This window comes from Symphalangus syndactylus, chromosome 11 (assembly GCF_028878055.3).
Source record: "Symphalangus syndactylus isolate Jambi chromosome 11, NHGRI_mSymSyn1-v2.1_pri, whole genome shotgun sequence".
Classification (NCBI taxonomy): domain Eukaryota; kingdom Metazoa; phylum Chordata; class Mammalia; order Primates; family Hylobatidae; genus Symphalangus; species Symphalangus syndactylus.
This window is the reverse complement of record NC_072433.2, coordinates 89,399,565-89,421,124: the sequence shown is the minus strand read 5'-3', so window position 1 is coordinate 89,421,124 and position 21,560 is coordinate 89,399,565. Positions and strand designations below refer to the sequence as shown.

The 21,560-nt window shown below is 33.1% G+C and overlaps 1 protein-coding gene across 3 annotated transcripts in view; it reads left to right on the top strand.

The window, feature by feature from the left end:
* SLCO6A1 (solute carrier organic anion transporter family member 6A1) overlaps positions 1 to 19,678 on the top strand; it is a 128,285-nt gene extending 108,607 nt beyond the window's left edge. For 2 of the 3 annotated variants that reach the window (XM_055299091.1, XM_055299089.1), the window contains 4 exons: positions 1,555 to 1,619; positions 3,792 to 3,929; positions 18,129 to 18,286; positions 19,500 to 19,678. In XM_055299091.1, coding sequence (XP_055155066.1) covers positions 1,555 to 1,619; positions 3,792 to 3,929; positions 18,129 to 18,271 — 346 coding nt within the window. In that variant the 3' untranslated portion in view covers positions 18,272 to 18,286; positions 19,500 to 19,678. Of the gene's footprint in view, positions 1 to 1,554; positions 1,620 to 3,791; positions 3,930 to 18,128; positions 18,287 to 19,496 lie in introns of all 3 variants that reach the window. The other variant, XM_055299090.1, reaches the window with a different exon arrangement.
* Positions 19,679 to 21,560: the final 1,882 nt, after the last annotated feature.

Here is a 21,560-nt window from a genome sequence, read left to right as displayed (position 1 = left end):
TTTTGGAAAATCCTGGAAATTATTAATCTTTTCATCTTGTTTTGTATGTTAGAAAGAGGGTTGCAGTCAAACTGAAGATACATAAATACTGCTTAATGATTATACTTATGAATAATGGTCAGCTATATATGTGCTTCTCATAGCTCCAATATCACATGACATAAAAGAAAATTACTTATGCTAAATAAAGGAGAACACTGAATTATAGTTAGACAACATTTCCACTTTATATAAAAAACTACACTAAAGTGTGATTCTAAAACATGACTTTTTTTAACTCTCTTTAGTGAATCTGCTCATAATGAAAGTGTAAATTATTTTTTATTTAAAAATTTAGTTATCATTTGAGCAGTGGTTAATTTGTTTTTATTTTTCTAATAGTAAATATATGAGGAAGAAATATATATTTTTACCAGGCTAATATGGGTAGAATTACCTCACTTTTTGCAAAATATTACAAAATACTGTGTATATGCTATATTTTTATAAATAGAATCATGTTGGATGAAATATTGGTCATAATATAGTTTATTGTTCAAGTTTGAAGGCAAATAAACAAAAAGTAAGTATTGAGTTTATTTAAAATGCCCATTAGTAATATAGTTCTTATTTTTTAACTTTTTAAAATGTTCAAAGATTATTTTTAATTGTATTTTTATTTATTTTCCAAACTCCTAATATATACAGTTATACATTTTTTTCTTTTTTAAACAAATGCTTGGTTTGATCAGTAGGAAATACTGAGATCTTCATTCTTTATATTTGGAAAAGTTATTTTTCATTTATTTTAGCTTTTAAATAGTGAGTGTAGTAGTCACAGGTCAAACATGAAAGAGGTGGCAACCTCAAATTAGAACAATTTGAGTAAGGTTGAATTAAGTGACTATTTAAAATGTAGGTAAGGTGTAAGGAATCCCAAGTAATAGTGCCTTATCTCTGGTATCCTGCCACTCCAGGCCCGAAGAGAAACAATGGCTGGGAAGGAAAAAGGAGTCCTGTAGAGAGGACTCCTTCACCCATGGAACACCGTCAGCCTGGGTAACTGCTGGGAGGGAGTCTTTGAATACAGATCTTGACCTCACTTTCCTCACTCATTCAGAAGTGTCCCAATCAGTAGCCAGAAGACAAGAGAGCCCATTGATATAGTCCATTTACCTCAGCCTCCCGGGGCAGAGAGCAAGGTAGAAAAATGTGGAGAGTGAATCTCACAGGGGCAAAAAGAACTCTAAAATAATGGGTGTACATGACAGAATGAAAACCGGTAAGTATAAAATCTAGTGCTAAGTCTTTCCAGCAAAGGAATGGGAGCTGAGGAAGAGGGTTTGGGCCATAAAAACCTTCTTCTTGGGAAGACCAAGGACCTTTGTAATTGGCTGGCAAAGGGCAGGATATGGAGAAATAGGGAGTTGTAGTCCTTTTGCCAGTTGGCTAAAGATTCTTAGTACAACTGATGCACCAGAAGAAAAAAAAAGAAAGATTAGCCTTGAATCTAGCATACTTTCTTAGTGCTAATAACAATGATGTGCTGATTATATCCTTGCTATTTACTTTCAGGGTTGTACCTGACAAACTGCGTTCTCTGGCCTTGGGTGTAAGCTATGTGATTTTGAGAATATTTGGTATGGATTTTTGGCAATCTCTTATTACATCAAATTTTTTTTTGATATGTATGTGTCTGCATGTGTATTTAGTATTACAAATAAATAATAGTAAATGACACAAAGCAAGTGAAAGGGCGAGCTGCTTTGCAGAATTTAGGAGACAATGTAAAGAGGGAATACCTAATGCAAAGCTCATTCTAATTATCAAATTATCAAATAAAATATGCATATTATATTTGATCAGAAGAGACAACAAATTTGATTTGAAATATACTAATCATCTCATACGAGTGGTTTGGTAGGCTCATACAAAACACTTGTAATACTTTACATTGCTTGCATGTTTGGGAAGTCACTAACCTAGACTAACATTTTTAAATGTTTCATCACCAAAGACACTGAATCTAATGTTTTCAAAGATTTATTTGTTTCTAAGAACAAATAAATGTTGAGAGGTAATGTACTATTTTCTTTGATTTTCTTAAAGAGTGAAAACTAGATTTCAAATGCACATTATGACCATTTTAGAACCTCTGATTTACTAAATTCATGGATTAAAGACTGAAAGGTATATAATTTAAAAATGTAGAAAAATCTAAGTTTGGCTCTGATAGGGATCAGAGACATCATTCTGTAGCTAGATCTACATGTGTGATTAAAATTAGCTTTTTAACTGGGAAAAATTAGATAATATTTTTGTTTTGGATAATGATTCACTAGGTAAGAGATTTGTAATGGAAGAAGTAGCATAGGAAACAGTCAGTACACAGGAAGTTTCCTGCATCAGAAAGGAAGCCAGTGAGGCTGATGTATTTTTGAATGGAAGAGGGTAGAATAAGATGATATTAAATATTATAGACATAAATTGTCTGTAGATATTTTAGGGTTTTTCTGCCAGGTAATTTTAAGCAGATGATAGATATTATTTGATTTACATTTAAAAGATAACCCTGGCTAGGCACAGTGCTCATATTTGTAATTCCAGCACTTTGGGAGGCTGAGGAGGAAGGATGACTTGAGGCCAGGAGTTGGAGACCAGCCTTGGCAATATAACAAGACTGTGTCTCTAAAAATAATAATAATAACAATTTTAAAAAATAAAAAGTGAAAGGTAACTCTGCTGATAGAAGAAAAAATACAGGAGATAAATGTGGAGGAAAAGAAAAGAGAGGCTTTTGCTGAAGTCTAACAGTTACATTAAAGTAGATTCTAGGGTTTGTAGTACAAATAGAGAGAAAACAACATATCCAAAATGTATTTGGAGTTAATGTTACAAAGATGTGTGATGGATTGAAAAAAGATGGTAAGAAATGGAAAAAATGAATAGTAGTCAACTTTTTTTTAAACTTGAGCAGTTAAAAAAGAGTACTATCACTCACCAAGAGTAGTGAATCTAGATAATGCGCATTGGCAAGAATCAAGAGTCATTTAGGCAAGAAGGTCCTGATATTTGCTTAAGAAAGATGATCCACCATCAGAGTTTTTAGTTCTGAGAATCTGAGTCTGGTGTGTTTGGGGGCAACTCTGTGTGTGTGTGTGTGTGTGTGTGTATGTGTGTGTGTGTGTGTGTGTGGTGTGTGTGTGACTTTTCACTCACTTTTGGCTGAAAGTATCATTGTTGCTGTGGAGATTTTGTCTGAGACTATGTAGAGGTTTCCCTCAGGCAGCACAGCTGGTCCTCTGGATCTGAGGTCATCTGAATCTGGGGCTACTATAAACACGCCAGTGTATTTGCATTTTCAGTTATTTTTCTCAATGTCTTGATAAATAACAGATATACACTTGCAAACTCATTTTTCAGTCATTGAAAATTTCACAATTAGAGATATTTGAAGACACACTAACTTCACAAAATCAGCTTTTGGTATCTGTTTAAAGTACTTTCTCCTAAGTTTTTCACATAAAAGTCAATAAAAATATTGAGATGTCATTTAAATAGCAACATGTACAACATTCTAAACAGATGCAACACTACTAATAGTTTCATACCTACAGGGATATGGATTGTTTTTGAAAACTCACATTGTTTCCAGTGATTAACAATCCTATCTATAAATAAATTATTAGATAATTTTAAGTGATATGTTTTGAATGATGATTCATCATTCATATATATTATGTGTGTGTGCATTACATCTTTAAGAGAGTAGTGTTTTCACAAAGAATTTACAATCATTGCATTTTTCATAGGGACTATTCCTGGACTATCAATCTTTAAAATGTCAGGAGAAACTTCTTGTATTTTACGGGATGTTAATAAATGTGGACACCCAGGACGTTGCTGGATATATAACAAGACAAAAATGGCTTTCCTATTGGTAGGAATATGTAAGTGATACTTACTAAAAAACATAGATAAATAAAATTATTTTTAAAACTTATGGTTGTTAATAGTAATGTAGAATTATAATTATAAAACATGAATTAAATAAGTACTTTGATGAGTAAAGGAGTCTTAGTCTGCAAAATAGAGACCACATCTCTATAAGTAAAATTTAAAAAAATAAAAAAATAGCCAAGTATGGTGTCACATATTTGTAGTCCCAGCTATTCAGAAGGCTGAGGTGGGAGGATCTCTTGAGCCTGAGAGGTGGAGGCTACAGTGAGTCATCATTGTCCCAGCCTGGGTGACAGAGTGAGACTCTTTCAAAAACAAAAGAAAAAACAAAAAATAATAAAAGGATTATCTAGTTATATAGTAAAAATTTTCGGAACTAAAGTACCATAGAATTTATGTATTTGAGTCAGTGAGTTAAATACATAATAGTTCCCAAATAAAGAATGATAATTGGCAGAATTTTAGTTTGGGAAATAATTTTGCCCATGTACATATCCAAAAAAATTTCTTGACCTTGTAACCCTTTCTACCTCCACAGTAAAAGCTGGATAAATTTGAAGAAAATTTTTGCACCATTAGAGAACATAAAGCTACTCTTATTTCAGTTAAATCTACACTTCATATTTTCTCTTTGGTTCAATAACAGTGCCTAGAACACAGTAACCTTTCAATATTTGTTGAATAAATAAGAGATATAGGGACTCAAGATGCTGTGGTGGTGTGAGATGTGGTCAAAGTGTTGGGAAAGTCTAGACATGTTTTTATTACTTTGGAAAACTTATCAAATCTTCCTGAATAATAATTTATTCATCTGTTAATGAGGATATTGTACTGCCTAATTTCTGAAGTCTTAGCGTAAACATTAAATGATTATATTGTATATTACGTTTTGTGTGATACATACTTTAAAGTGTTTACATGTTTTGTTGTTTCACTGAGTAGATTCAATAATTCAAAAAAACACACAATGATAGACTCTAATATTTAAGAGTAACAAATATCTGTTTGATAAAAGTATAGAGCAATGCCTTCTAATTCCAAAGTCAAGTATTCAGCAAGCTTGACCTACACTGGAAACTGAGTAAAATAAAACAAAATCAAAAAGTCAAAATGACACTTGAGAAGTCAAAATTAACTTGTTACAGACAATTCAACAAAAATAAGAAATGTTCCTAAGGAAGTCTTAAAACTTTGCTGAGACTTTAAATTTTTATTTTAGATATAATTGTAACATGATTACCTGTTTTCAAACACAGTATGTACTTGAAAAAGTTGGTGAACTAGAAGAGATTCCAGTAGGGAGCTATTGAAAGGAGATATGAATAATGAAAAACATAAATAATTATAGTCAAATAGAAAAGGCAAAGATAGAAAACTGCAATATTATGCATGTGTGGCAATTTAGTGTAAGCCAGTATATTTTTAAATATATTTCATTGGTTATATGACTCGGAATCACTGGATGTTCTTATTAAAAATATACATTCTGAGGCCCTGAATTAGAACTCCAGGGATTAGAAGACATCAGCAAGGTAGAGGAATAGGAGTTTTCAGCACTTCTTCCCTCACCGAAACATTTATTTGACCATCCATGTGTGAAAATACCTTCAGGAGAGCTAGAGAAATTACATTGAGAGAATATAGCACCTGTATGTAGCAGAGAAGTAAGAAAAGACACACTGAAGAGGGTAGGAAGTATAATTTCACGTGACCTGCATCACCCTTCCCCCTAGTCTGGCAGGACAGTGCAGACAGATACCCTCCATGTGAAGGAATGAACTCTAAGCAAGAACCTGATTTTGCCATTGACTCGAAACCAAGTCTGTCTCAGTAAAATACAGCTCTAGGCTGACCCTCTTAGCACCAGGCTCTAGGCAGACACCTGTAGAGGAGTCTCCAGGCCTGCTGCAACTACAGGTTGTGTTCCAAAGCCCTGCACTTCAGACTAGCACCCACAGACTATGCCCCCAGTCCTGTGTTGCACAAGACTGGAACCCAAAAACCTTAGTTTCAGGCCAGCATCTGCAGCCCTAGGCACTGGGCTGGGAACTTGCAGCCTGAGGCACCAGGCTGATACTCACAGACCCAACTTCCAGGCCAGCCCTTGCAGATAAAGGTTCCAGACCTGTGCCCTGTGTTCCCAGGCTCCAGAGTAGTCCCCATAGCCCTAGGTTCCAATGGATGTAAGGTCCAGGCTCACTCCAGTAGACCCCGATGCCGTTCTGGCCCCTGCAGACCCATGCTTTAGAACCACCTCCGCAGATGCAGAAACAAGGCCCACCCCAAGGGTGCTCAAGGCCTGCCCCAGCACCATCTCAACCCCCATGAACCTAGGCTTGAGGTTGGCCCCCACAAACTCAGGGTCCAGGCCTGCTCTCATGGGCTCAGTCAAAAAGTCCATCTCAGTGGACCTTGGCACCAGGCTAGCCAAGGTGAGCACAGGATCCAGGCCTGTCACAGTGGATCCAGGCTTTAGCCCAGCTCCTGTAGACCCATGAATCAGGCCAGCCCATCTGCTGACCCAGGCACTGGGTCAGTCAAGTATGTAAGGTCTGGAATAAATGTCTACTTCTTCAAAAGTGCAGATCCAATGCATGGGCACAAGGATTACAAATAATCAGGAAAACATGACACCACCAAAGGAATGAAATAAAACACCAGTAACTGATTCTAAAGAAATGGAGACTCACCAGGTGTGGTGTTGTGTATTTGTAATTCCAGCTACTTGAGAGGCTTGGCAGCCTGAGGCAGGAGGATCATTTGAGCCCAGGAATTCAAGGCCAGCCTAGGCAACATAGTCAGATGCTATATCAAAAAAAAAAAAGAAGAAAGAAAGAAAGAGAGAGAGAGAAAGAAAGAAAGGAAAAACAGGAGAAAAATGGAGACTTATGAATTGCCTGATACATAATTCAAATTAGTCATCTTGAAGCTCAGTAAGCTACATGAGTACACAGACAGCTAAACAAAATCAGAAAAATCAGAAAAATAATACACAAAATGAGAATACAATAGAGATACAAGCCATAAAAAAGAAATAAATTTTAGAGCTAAATAACACAATAATTGAACTGAAAAATGTCATAGAGAACTTCAACTGCAGAGTAGACCAAACAGAAGAAAGAATCAATGAACTTGAAGGCAGGGCATTCAAAATTACCCAGTCAGAAGAGTGAAAATAAAAAAGAATACAAAACAATGAAGAAAGCCTATTGGAATTATGGAACACCATGAAGCAAACCAATCTATGCGTTATGAGAGTCCCAGAAGGAACAGAGAAAGATAAAGGGGTGGAAAGCCTATTTAAAGAAATAATGACAGAAAGTTTCCCAAATCTGAAGACAGTAATGAATATCCAGATCCATGAAGCATAAGGAACATCAAATAGATAAGATGTAAGGAAGTCTTCACTGAAAACATTACAATCAAATGCACGAAAGTCAAAGGCAAGAGAGAATTTTGAAAGCAGTAAGAGAAAAGCAATTCATCACATATAGGGGAACCTGTATAAGACTATGAGCAGAAATTTTGCAGGCCAAGAGACAGTAGAATGATATATTTAATATGCTGAAAGAAAGAAACTGCCAGACAAGAATACTACACCTGAGAAGTCCATCCATCAGAAAAAAGAAAAAAGACTTCCAGAACAATAAAAGCTGAGGGAATTCACCACCACTAGACCTGACGTACAAGAAATGCTAAAGGGAGGATCTTAAGCCATGATGCTTGGGCCCGCTCCCACACTGTGGAGTGTATCTTCATTTTCAATAAATCTCTGCTTTTTTTGCTTAAAAAGAGAGAGAAATGCTAAAGGGAGGTCTTAATGTTGAATTGAAAGGTTGCTAACTAACCACATGAAAACATATGAAAGTATAAAACTCAGTGGTAAAAGTAAATACATGGTCAAATACATAATCAAATTTAGAATACTCTATTACTGAAATAGTGATGATTAAATCATTTTTAAATGTACTATACAATTCAACAAAAGTATGAAAAAATAACTATAACTACAGTAATATGTTAAGTAAATGTGGGATGAAGAGAAGTTAAAATCTAGAGTTTCCATATGCAATGGAAGTTAAGTGGTTATCAGCATAAAACAAATAGTTATACCTATAAAATATTTTATGTACACCCTGTGGTAACCAGAAACTGTAACAAATAAGGAGTATCTGATCAAAATATAAAAAAGTTAAAAGGATTTTAAAAAGCATACCGCCACTACAAAAAAATATTCAAACCACAAAGGAAGACAGCAAGGAAAAAAGAATGGAATGTAGGAGAACAATAGAGTCAGAAAACAGTCAGAGAGCAATTTAAAAATGGCAGTTGTGAGTCCTTAACTATCAATAATTACTTTAAATGTAAATAGGTTAAAATCTCTAATCAAACATTACTGACTGACTGAATCTAATGTTACACCTCAAGGAGCAAGGGAAACAAAAGAACAAACTAAGACCAAAGTCAGCAGAATAAAAGAAATAATAAAAATCAGAGCAAATGTCAATGAAATAGAGATTAGAAAAATAATAGAAAAAAACAACAAAATAAAGAGTTGGATTTTTGCTAAAATAAATTAAACTGGCAAGCCCTTAGCTAGACTAAGAAAAACAGAGAGAAGACTCAAATAAATAAAATTATAAATGAAAGATAACACATTGCAAGTTATGCAGCAGAAATAAAAAGGATCATGAGACTATTATGAAAAATTATACATCAAATTGGATGACCTAGGTAATATGAGCAAATTCCTATAAACATAAAACTTCATAAAGACATAATCATGAATAAGTAGAAAATGTGACCAGACCAATAATGAATTAGGAGTTGAATTAGCAATCAAAATCAAGAAAAGCCCAGGAGTCGATGACTTCACTGGTGAATTCTGTTAAACATTTAAAGAAGAAATAATACTAACCTTTCTCAAACTTTTAAAAAAATTGAAGAGAAAGGAACACTTCTAAACTCATTTTATGAGACCAGAATTACCCTGATGCCAAAGTTAGATGAAAACACTCCAAAGAAAATAAAATTAAGGGCCAATATCCCTGATGAACACAGATGCTGAAATCCTCAAGAAAATACTAGCAAACTGAATTCAACAGTACATTTAAAAGGATCATATATTATGATCAAGAGGGATTTATCCCTAAGGTGCAAGGATGGCTCAACATACACAAATCAGTTAATATGATATGCCATAATAAAATGAAGGATAAAAATAATATGATAATTTCAATAGGTGAAGGAAAAGTATTTGACAAAACTTAGCATCATTTCGTGATAAAAATCCTTTAAAAATTAGATATAGAGGAATGTATCTTAACACAATAAAGCAAATATATTACTTACTCAGACCTAATATCATCGTTGTGAAAAGCTGAAAGCTTTCTCTTTATGATCAGGAAAAAGAGATATCTATCTGCTCTATCCACTTCTATTCACTATGTGTGGGTAGTCCTAAACAGAACGATTAGGCAAGAAAAAGGAAACATGGCATCCTAAAATTAGAAATCAGGAAGCAAAATAGTTTCTCTTTGCAAATGACATTATTTATGTATATAAAACACTATATATATATATATACACACACACACATACACATACACTATATATAGTTTTTGGTAGAGTGTCATATATATATGTATGTGTACACCATATATATACAATTGACTTTTCATATATATACACATATATATCTCTTCTCATATATATACACACACACGTATATATTTCATGTATATATATGTATATACAAACACACGTATATGTATGAAACTCCACCAAAAAACTGTTAAAACTAGTAAGTGATTTCAGTAAGATTTCAGGATAAAATCAGCATTTAAAAACCAGTAGTAGTTCTACAACTAACAATAACTATCTAAAAGAGAATTAAAAAAAATTCCCATTTACAGTAGTGTCAAAAAAAGATAGACAGAAATAAATTTAACTGAGGAGGTAAAAGATCTGTATGTTGAAAATCATAAGAGATTGATGAAAGAAATAAAAGAGGAGACACTAATAGATGGAAATATCCTATGTTCACAGATTGGGAGAATTAAAATTGTTAACATGTTCATAGTACCCAGAGTGACCTACAGATTCCAACCTAGGTGCTCATTGACAGGTAAATAGATAATGGAAATTTGAGAGATATACATACAATGGAATACTATTCATCCTTAAAAAGGAAGAAAATTCTGTCTTTTGCAACAATATGGGTGAAACTACAGGACATCATGTTAAGCAAAGTAAGCTAGGCATAGAAAAACAAATACAGCATGCTCTCACTTATACATGGAATCTTAAAAAATCAAACAGAAGCAGAGAATAGAATAGTTGTTGACAGGGGCTGGTGATGGAAATGGGAAATGAGAGATATTGGTCAAAGAGTATAAAATTTCAGTTAGACAGAAGTAATAAATTCTTGACATCTATTGTTCAATGTGGTGACTTTAGTTAATGTATTGTATACTTGAAAATTGCCAAGGGAATAAAACTTAAGTGTTCTCACCACACAAAAAAATAAGCAAATAATGTGATAAATATATTAACTACATTGATTTAATCATTTTACAGTATATAGTCATCAAAAACTAATGTTTTATACTGTAAATATATACCCTTTTTATTTAGTTGTCAATTAAACCATTATAAAGCTTAGGGAAAAAAGAATTCCATGGATTTGTGGTTGGCATGCTTACTCTAAATAAAGTACTCAGGTGATTTTAACCATAGTAAACTGCTGAAGATGGCTCTTAATATGTTAGAGGAGCTAGAGTTGTACTGTCTAATATGAAGGACATTTGCCACATGTGGCTATTTAAATTTACATTTACATTAACCGAAATTCAATTCAATTAAAAATTTAGTTCCTTAGTCACAGTAGGCAAATTTTACATCTTTAATGATCACATTTGGCTAGTGGCTACTCTATTGAATAGTGCAGATGTAGAAGACTGCCTTTATTGCTGAAGGTTCTATGCCTAGCACTTCTTTCGAGCATGGGTTACTCAACAGTGCTCTGTGAAATCTTAAGTACTAAGAATGAACTCCAGTATATTTGAAATGGAAAATTTGGGACACATATTTGTATGTTCAATTTTTTCCTTCTGGGGAAAAGGCTGTGACATTCATCAGCTTCTCAATATGTTAATAAAAATTAGTTGCATTAGTTTATGTGTTCTTTTTTTTGGCAAGGGAGTCTATCTGATCTTCTTTTTCAAATCTGAAGTTTTAATTAGGATGACTCATCCAATGCCTTTACCTCAAATGAAGGATTCCATCAGCTCTAGTTCATTTGCAGTAGAGTAGATAAGCCTTTTGCAAACATTTTGTTTCTTAGTTTACCATTTTTACCACTTCACATGGTTTGTCCCTTTGGTAGAATTTTTATTGAAATATAATATATATAAGAAAGAGCACATATAAATGTATGGCTCAACACTTTTTTAATAAATTGAACACACCTGTAATTAGCACCCATATCGGGGAACACAATGTATTAGAATTAATAAATGAATTCAGCAAAGTTGCTAAATATATAATCATTGTACCAAATCAATTTTGTTTCCAAATACCAGATGCAACCAAATTAAAATACAATATGATAAATACAATAATGCCAAAAAATCAAATACCAATAAAAAATTTAAGTTGTCCAAAACATTTACACTGACAACTACAAAATCAATTTGAGAAAAATTAAATAAAACCTAAATAAATGGAAAAAAGTTCACAGATAAGAACATTAATAAATGCCATTTGTCCTAAATTAATCTACAGCATGTGATCACAAATTAATCCCAAGGGATATTTTTGAAATTGACAAAATAACTAAAATTCATATGGAAAGCTAAAGGGTAAGAGTTATTATGAGAATATTGAAGTTGAAACAAAATTGAGGAATATATGCTAACAGATATAAAAACCTATTATAGAGCTATAATAATTAATACAATGTGGTATCGGTGCAAGCATCAACACATTGATTAATGGAACAGAATAGAAAATTCAGAAACAAACCCACATATGCACACTCAACTAATTTACGATGAAGGGGACACTGCAATGGTTAAACAAACAAAAAGGTTATTGACCAATTTATTTATGCATATTAGATATTACGCATATCTAATAAAATGTGTTTTGATCCCTATCTCACATCTTATACAAACATCAGTTCCAGACACATTACATATCTAAATATGAAAGATAAAACAATAAAGCCTTTTGAGAAAAATGGGAGAATATTTTCATGACCTTGGAGTAGGAAGAATATAAACAGGACATATGAAGCACTACCTAGAAAATAAATCAGAATGTAGTAAAATTAATAAATTATTACCAAAAAAATTAAGATAAAAGATAACAATGTGGAATACAGTGAACCAAAGTGAAAAAGAACTAATTATCAGAATAAGTAAAGCACTCCCACAAATCAATAAAGGATAACCTTACAAAAAAGTGGATAAAAGACTTGAAAACATTTTTCACAAAAGTAGGTATCAAATACTCAAAAACAATAGAATGGGCTAGGTGCAGTTGCTCATGCTTGTAATCTCAGCCGTTTGGGAGACCGAGGTGGGCAGATTGCCTCAGGTCATGTGTTTGAGACCACCCTGGCTAACACGGTGAAATCCCATCTCTACTAAAAACACAAAAATTAGCTAGGTGTGGTGGCAGGCACCCGTAACCCCAGCTACTCGGGAGGTTGAGGCAGGAGAATCGCTTGAATCCAGGAGGCAGAGGTTGCGGTGAGCCAAGGTCATGCCACTGCACTCCGGCCTGGGTGACAGGCACGAAACTCCGTCTCAAAAAAACCACAAACAACAACAACAATAGAATGGATAATATACTGTGGTAAATTCAACAATGGCATTCTGTACAACAATGAAAATGAAAGAACACAACAACATAAAATATGGATGAATCACACAAACATTATGTTGAATGAAAGAAACCAGACACAAATGAGTGTGTAGGCCCTATATAATTCCACTTACATCATTTTGGTTTGCTACATAAATATATTCAAGAGCAAACAAAACTTTTATCAGTTAGTGACCTTGAGGAATCGTAAGTAGGGTTGCAAGGTTGCTAAAAATATTTCATTCATGATTCAAGTGATGGTCACACTGTTTGGTTTGTAAAAAATATATCAAATGGCCAGTCATGGTGGCTGTTGCCTGTAATCCCAGCACTTTGGGAAGCCCGAGTTGGGCAGATAGCTTGAGCTCAAGAGTTTAAGGCCTATGAGTGAGAACATGTGGTGTTTCGTTTTTTTGTCCTTGCGATAGTTTGCTGAGAATGATGGTTTCCAGCTTCATCCATGTCCCTACGAAGGACATGAACTCATCATTTTTTATGGCTGCATAGTATTCCATGGTGTATATGTGTCACATTTTCTTATGTACCCTAAAACTTAAAGTATAATAAAAAAAAAGAAAATTACTTTGCAAATCACTATGAGTCAGGGCAAGATAATTATCCTAATTTCTACAAAATTTCCATTTGGTACACTTATATATTGTATAATAAAAATTAATACCTTGTTTATTGTAAGGAAATATTAAAATTTGAAATTATACAAATATTCAATAAGCAGAAAATTACTTATACATTAAATGTATATGCTAGAGTTTGCCAGTTAATAAATTGCCAAACTATTTTGTTCTTTATTAAAAAAAAAAAAAGGAGTTTAAGACCAGCCTGGGCAATATGGCAAAACCCTGTCTTTACAAAAAATATGCAAAAATTAGCTAGATGTGGTGGCTCACGCCTATAGTCTCAGATACTCAGGAAGCTGAGGTAAGAGACTTACTTGAGCCTGGGAGGTGGAGATTGCAGACAGCTGAGATTGTGCCCCTGCACACCAGCCTGGGTGACAGAGTGAGATTGTTTCTATATCTATCTATGTCTATCTATATGTCTACGTCTGTATCTATATCTATATATATATATCAAACAATACTATTTTTATAAAAAAACAACTGAGGTGTAATTAATACAATTAACATAGATTTTAGAAGCTCAACTTGATGGCTTTTGATAATTGCATACCCTTGTGGAAACAACACCCAAAACAAAATATAGAAATTTTTCCCATGACCTTTTCCAGTCATTTTCCCTCCTTTTCAGATAGACTCCTTTCAGATTTTTAAAAAATATTTAGGTTTATTTGGTCTAGAAATTTACATAAGTAGAAGGCTGTACTCTTCTACATGCATATCTTGCTTAATTTTATGCTCTTGGAAGATTCATTAATGTTCTTTCTACAGCATTAGCTTGTGCTTTATAGAAACTGCTGAGTACTAAGTACTATTTCAATTTGTGAATATGCTACTGTTTATCCTTTCCCTTATTAACAATACTTGGGTTGTTTACAGTGTTTGGTTGTTATAAGTCTTGTGTATATATTTTTTGAGACAATGTCTTGCTCTGTCATCCAGGCTGGAGTGCAGTGGAGAGATCATGGGTCATTGTAACGTCGAACTCATGTGCTCAAGGTGTCCTCCCGCCTCGGTCTCCAGAGCAGCTAGAATTACAGGTCCATGCCACCATGCCCGGCTAATTTATTTACTTTTAATACGGAGGAAGTCTCACTGTGTTGCCCAGGCTGATCTTGAACTCCTGGCCTCAAGTGATCCTCCTGCCTCGCCTCCCAGTGTTTTGGAATTACAGGTGCTAGCCACTGTGCCCAGCTCATATTTTTATACAAACGTTTTCATAGTCATATGTTTTTGTTTTTATTGGGTAAATCCCCAGAAGTGGAATTGGTGGGTCACAGAAGTTGAAATTCATTGAAACGTCTCTTATGACCTATCAGATGCTCTATCTCATGAATTATTCATGTACACCTAGAAATGGATATTTTGCGGTTATTTAGTATTGTCTTTTGATAATATCAATTAGCTCACTTTGTATTATTCAGATCATGTTCACATTGTATCTTTGTATTTGTGTTCTATTATTGACTTGAGGGATGCTAAAATTTGCAAGTTGGTTAATGCATCCATTTCTATTTTTAATTTTTCCATTTTTTTCTTTAGATATTTTGAAGCCCTATTGTTTGGCACACACACATAGGATTTTTATGTCTTTTTGATGAATTGTTATTTTTATTATTAATGCCTATTTCTCCCCCTCCATTGGTGATCTTTTTCTTACAATCTACCTTGTCTTTAATACTAATATGGTGTATGTGTGTGTGTATGTGTACATATATTCTTTTAGGTTCATCTAACTATGTGCCCTTTCTGCAGACCTGCAATATTCTATCTAGTATAGGTACCTGAAGAACATCGTTTTTAGCATTTCTTTTATACAGGAGATAAATTATTTTACCTTTTTGTTTATTGAGACTGTATTTTGGCTATGTTTACTTTTTGAAAGATATTTTTGCTTAATATAGAAACCTGTAACTCTCGGAACTTTAAAGGCATTACATCACTTTCTGGTCTCCGTTGTTTCTGGTGAGAAGTTAGCTGTCATTTGTGACGTTGCTTTCCAACATGTAATATTTCTTTTTATTTGGATTTTATTCAAGATTTTCTCTTTGATTATGTTTGACTCTTGTTAAATGGACTACAATGTGCCTAAGTATGGTTTTCTGTGTATCGTTGCTTTTTTTCCCTCTTTTGTGTATGCTGAGCTCCTTGGATCCATGGGTTGATGTCTTCTACATTTTTGGAAAGTATTTGGACATCACCATTCAAAATATTTATTTTATCTCATTTTACCTACTCTCTCCCTCTGGGGCTCTATTTAATATATGTGTGATCACTTGATACTATTTCATGTATCTTGGATGCTCTGTTATCTTTCCTTTTTTATTTCTAGTTATTTTACGAAGTTCATTTTGTAGTTTCTATTTCTATACTGAAAATTTCTTATTTCTTCATGCACCCTGTTGGCCTTTTCCGGTGGATAAATGAACATAAATATGTTTCACCATAACTATTATTATTTTAAAGTTTCCACCTGTTGATTCCAACTGCTAGAACCTCTCTGAGTATGCTTTTATTGACTGCTTTCACTTTTAATGGGAAATAGTATTTCCTGGCTTTTTCATATGTCTTGCAACATATGATTGCATTCCAGGCCTTTTGTGTAATAGAATAATACAGACTGAAATAAATATGTACCTTCAGAAAGGGACATTTTCCTTCTTCTGTTATTCTACCTAAGTGGAGGGTAAGTTAATTAAATTTCTGACTCAACTGGTGGCTAGTTTGCAGCTTTAGTTTGATTTGGTTCCCTACTGGCTTCAAAATTTTGAGGGGTAAGTGATTAGACCTTTGTCTTATAGTAGTGCTTTAGATGTGAACAATGGCAAAATTGTGTAGACCTGCCTGTGCTTCACGGCTAGGCTACATATCTTTGAGTGTCCTGACCCTCTTGGCTTTTGGTATCCAGCATATGTCTTGCTGTTTGTTTGAAAGCTTTGCTGTCTTCAACTTTGTCACTTCAGCCCTGTTAGACCAAATGAATCTTTGTTCTTCAGCAGCATCTTTTACCAGAGTAAAGGTTTGTATCTTAGCCCCTTGCCCCCATCCAATATAGAAAATAACCACAGAGAAAAAGCTGTTGCAAAAGTTGGATCACCTCCACTTAAGTTCTGCTCTGCCTTGGATATTAATCTATCTCTTTCTCATTTCTTCATCAGCTCTATCAAGTCTTTAAACAGAAGATTTTAATCTAGCTTTTCCTATCATTTTCAGATAATTTGCCTGCTGCAATAATTCCCTTTTTCTTGGAAGCATTACTGGCTTGTTGTTCAAAATTGCTCAATTTTTCTTCACAAGCTATACCCTCAAGAGAATAATTTACTATAATTTGTTATTTACTATGTTACAATTGTTTAATGTTACAACTATGTTGGATATAACTACCATTTAAAAATGGTACTTTTCCCTGTAAAATGTTTAAAATGTTATTGTATCATTGTAAATGGCATAGAATCATTAATGTTTCCTTTTTATCTTGAAACCATTATGTCAGATAATTGATATTGTGACTGTAAAATATTTTACACTTAGAGAGGCCAAGGCGAGATGATCGCTTGAGGCCAGGAGTTCAAGACCAGCCTGGGCAACCTAGCAAGATCCCATTTCTAAAAAATTAGCCAGGTATGGTGTCACCACCTGTAGTCCCAGCTACTCAGGAGGCTGAGGCCAGAGAATCACTTGAGCCCAGCAGTTCAGGTTGCAGTAAGCTATGATAGCGGCACCCCTGCGTGAGCAATAAAGGGAGGTCCTGTTTCAAGAAAAAGAAAAAAAGGCCAAGCATGGTGGTGGCTCATGTCTGTAATCCCAGCACTTTGGGATTTGAAGGCAGGGAGATCGCCTGAGCGCACGAGTTTAAGAGAGCACCCTGGGCAACATGGCAAAACCCCGTCTCTACAAAAACTATAAAAATTAGACAGGTGTGGTGGCACATGCTGAAGTGGGAGGATCGCTTGAGCCGGGAAGGTCAAGGCTGCAGTAAGCCAAGATCATGCCACTTGGTGACACGTGGGTGTCAGAGGGGATGACAGGGTGAGACCCTGTCTCAAAAGAAAAAAAAAAGAATTAATTAAAAAAATTGGACCGAGACTGCGCCACTGTACTCCAGCCTGGGCGACAGAGCGAGACTCCGTCTCAAAAAAAAAAAAAAAAAAAAAAAAATTGGAAAAGAATTAATTAAATATTGCATCCAATATTCAAGTACATTTGTATAATGCTTGTAATGTTGTAATGTATTAACTTTCTGCAACTTGAAACATGAAAATGAAAAAACCTACATGATTAATTAACTTTTCTGTAATATTTGTTTTATTTGAAAAATGATGAATATTTCAAAAAGAGCAAAGCTGCATGAAATGACTGAGCTCTAGTTCCTATTGATAGCTAAGTTTTGAAAGTCGGAATTTATACTTTATCTTTCAGAATTAACACATTCTATGAGGTAATACCACACCTTGCACTTGGGAAGGGGGTAATATGTCTAAGAAATCTAAAACATAAACATTTAAAAATCTCCTTTAAGTAAGTTAATATAATTCTATGGCATTAATTGCATTCTAAAATTGGGGAATTTATACCTTTATAGGTGAAATATGCTTACCTTTCTTTGGTAAATAGCATTTTTGCCTACATTTTTGTTCTAAATACATGGACATATCTGATCATTGCGTTTTTTAAATTTAGGTTTTCTTTGCAAACTGTGCACTATCATCTTCACTACTATTGCATTTTTCATATACAAACACCGTCTAAATGAGAACACTGACGTCCCAGATGTAACTGTGAAGAATCCAAAAGTTAAGAAAAAAGAAGAAACTAACTTTTAACTGGATCATCATTGTGTAAGAATTACACATTGTCAATCTAGCAATGAAATATTAATATTAATAAAATTTAAAATAATAGTAATGTAATTACATGTTTAACAAATAAATATGCTTCATATAATTCTATATATTTTATTATATTTTGAGTGCAAATATCATAATATAGTCTGTGTTTAAAATTTTTAAAAATATAAAATATACATTTAATACTTTCAATAAAAGATAATACTTTGATTGAAAGAGATTGAGTGAAAATAGGAAAATATACCTAGGTTAATTTTGACTGAAGTGATATCCCATTAGTTGTTGGCCTTTGCTATTTGGAATCAATTAGTTTCCCTTTTTAGTTTATTCTTAGTACTTTTGATTTGGGCAGTAGATATTTATTACTCCATTTTTCTAAATAAAAGTATATTTGCCACTTAAGTTCATATAATTAAAGTTATATTTATTTTCCAAAAAGGACTATTTTAAACCTTTTAAAAATTAACATTTTATTTATCTATGATTTGACATACAGAAGTTTCCTCAGAAAATTTCTTTGGTTAATTGACCAGTTTACAATAAATATTTTCATGTTTCTTTAATCTTAGTAAACATGAAATTCAATATAATCATATACTTCTACCTGGTTTTTTTTTTTTTACCTTTTTACGTTTTTTTTTTTTTACCTTCACTTGGATTTTATTGATAAAGACTAACCGATAATCTGAGTTGAAACCCACTTTTGTGCTTGCTTTCACACTTCATTTTATAATTAATCATAATTATTTAATGTGAAGAAATATTTAAATGTAGAAAATGTGTCAACTATTTATAGACTTTTTAAGCTAAAATGCATTTGTATAGAGATTTTGTTATAATTTTTTATACATTATTGTACATCAATCGAAATTATATTTTCCAAATATTGTATAAAAATCAGATTGTTGTGAAACAAAGTTCTCTACAATATTTCTTTGTTCTCTTGGGAGAAGTGATAATAGCTGACAAAATTTCTCCTCTGTTATTAACATTAGTCAATGACCATATGTGGATGGGTAGACATTGCCCTATTCATGGTCGTGGCTAGCAGAAGAAAATACGAAGCAAGGAATATTCATATCTTACTACACAGTTTTATTTTCTGCTGTACATTTTATTTCAACATGCATTTCAAAAACCTATAAACTAGTCTTCATGTAAAACTCTACTTGATTGCTTGACTCTTCTCTGTTTGAACCAGCAGGATTGCAGATCATTTGAGGATCAGAGTGTGAAAATGAGTTTCTCTTTTAAAGATTCTCCAAGATTTGTTTCTGTGCCCAACTTTCAGAAGAGGAAAATCACACATGATGTTTACATAAGTAGCAAAAATATATTTATGGTGATCTGCATTTTCATAATAAAGTGCCCTGTTGTGAAACATTTCTGATAAAGTTTTTAATGTATGCAGAATTTTTAGGATTTACTGGGAGAATTAAAGTTTAATAATTTTAGATTATTTACATTTCTTCTTAATATTTTGCTGTCTAGAAATATTAAAAATTATACAACTAGGAAATAAAGTAAAATAATAACATTCAAAGCCACTTTGAACATGCTTGCATGGTGTGTTTGTGGGGTGTTTGTGTGTGTGTGTGTGTGTGTGTGTGTGTGTGTGTATAGATCCATATTACCTGTTTATGTTTCTCTTGCTTTCTTTTTTTTTTTTCAGAAAATAAATCAGTGATGGTATAATAAAAATTATAGGTTGGGAAGTACTGTTGAAACTTTAAATTTAAATATAGATTTTTGCTATAACAGAGTATATGTTTCTGTATCACAAACTAATTGTGGAGGATTGATAAACAGGGAAGTAATGTAAATATAACTCAGAAGTTCTATAGGGTAATTCCAATTTAATACCTCTTTAAATAATCAGGGGAAGTTTTTCACTGTTATAGAGAAGATCTTAGCAATAAAGTAAATCTTAAAAAATGCTAAAAATCCCACAGAAGTGCCTTCCTTTGGAGTCAGTTTTGAATGAGTTAATGCCATCAAGGATCATTATAATTTTGAGAGTATTAATATACCTAAGGATACTGTAAGTGCAGGTGAAGAAGCTGCAAAGATACTTCTAAATGTTGGAATTCTAACCTTGATGAAACTGGCCTCTTTTTGGAGTTCATATCCTCAAGGACCTACATTTTAAAGGAGGAAGGTGAGCCCCAGCATTTAATCCTACAAAGGACTGACTATGGTGGTGGGTAAAAATGCTAGTGGAGGTTTAACTGTGCTAAGATGTGTTAAGATTCTGATTGTTTTTGTTAGAGCTCTGGTTACAAAGTTGAATATTTTTGAATAGTTTAACCTTACAATAATTTCTCCATAAGCCTACTCAGTCCTGGTGCTTAATTTTGCCTAAAGGGACACTGTAAGTGAATGCATATGGAAATGCTCATATTTTAAAATTGATGATAATTTATTTGTGCTCCTCAAGTTGCACTTGTTTTGAGTTCTTAAAATGATTGTTATAAAAATCTGAGGTTCTTACTCTTTTTCTTTTCTGGATTCTTTTTTTATACAGATTGAAATTTTACTGCTTATGACATCTAGCAGTTAATCTAATGTTAAATGTAGTCTAGAAATGCAATATGTAGCTAGGAAAGTGTCAATTTGGGGTTTATTAATTAATTAATCCGTTTTCAGCACTAAAAAGAGTTTACTCCCATTTTTATATTTATTTTGTTATTTCAGTCCGGCAGGCACAGAGAAGTAAAGGTGTGTTCAATTTAATATTTTTTAAAAGCACTCTTCATATTTTTAACATTGTCTAATATAATATTTTATTTGGGTATCATATATAGCACAATATGGGTTTTCAAACTCTAATGTGAGACTACTTTCTGAGGGTCTGAATATCTGCTGTTGAAAGTGCTGGTGATGAATTTATTAATCTATTGTTTACTTGATATAGGAGGTTTCTATGAGCTATAAACATTAATTGTAGTCCTTCCCTGTTGATTACATATATATATACACACATACATATATATACATATATATATACACATACATATATATACATATATATATACACATACATATATACATATATATATACACATACATATATACATATATATACACATACATATATACATATATACACACATACATATATACATATATACACATACATATATATACGTATATATACATATATACGTATATATATATACAGATATACGTGTATATATATATATACACACATACGTGTATATATATATACACATATACGTGTATATATATATATATACACATATAC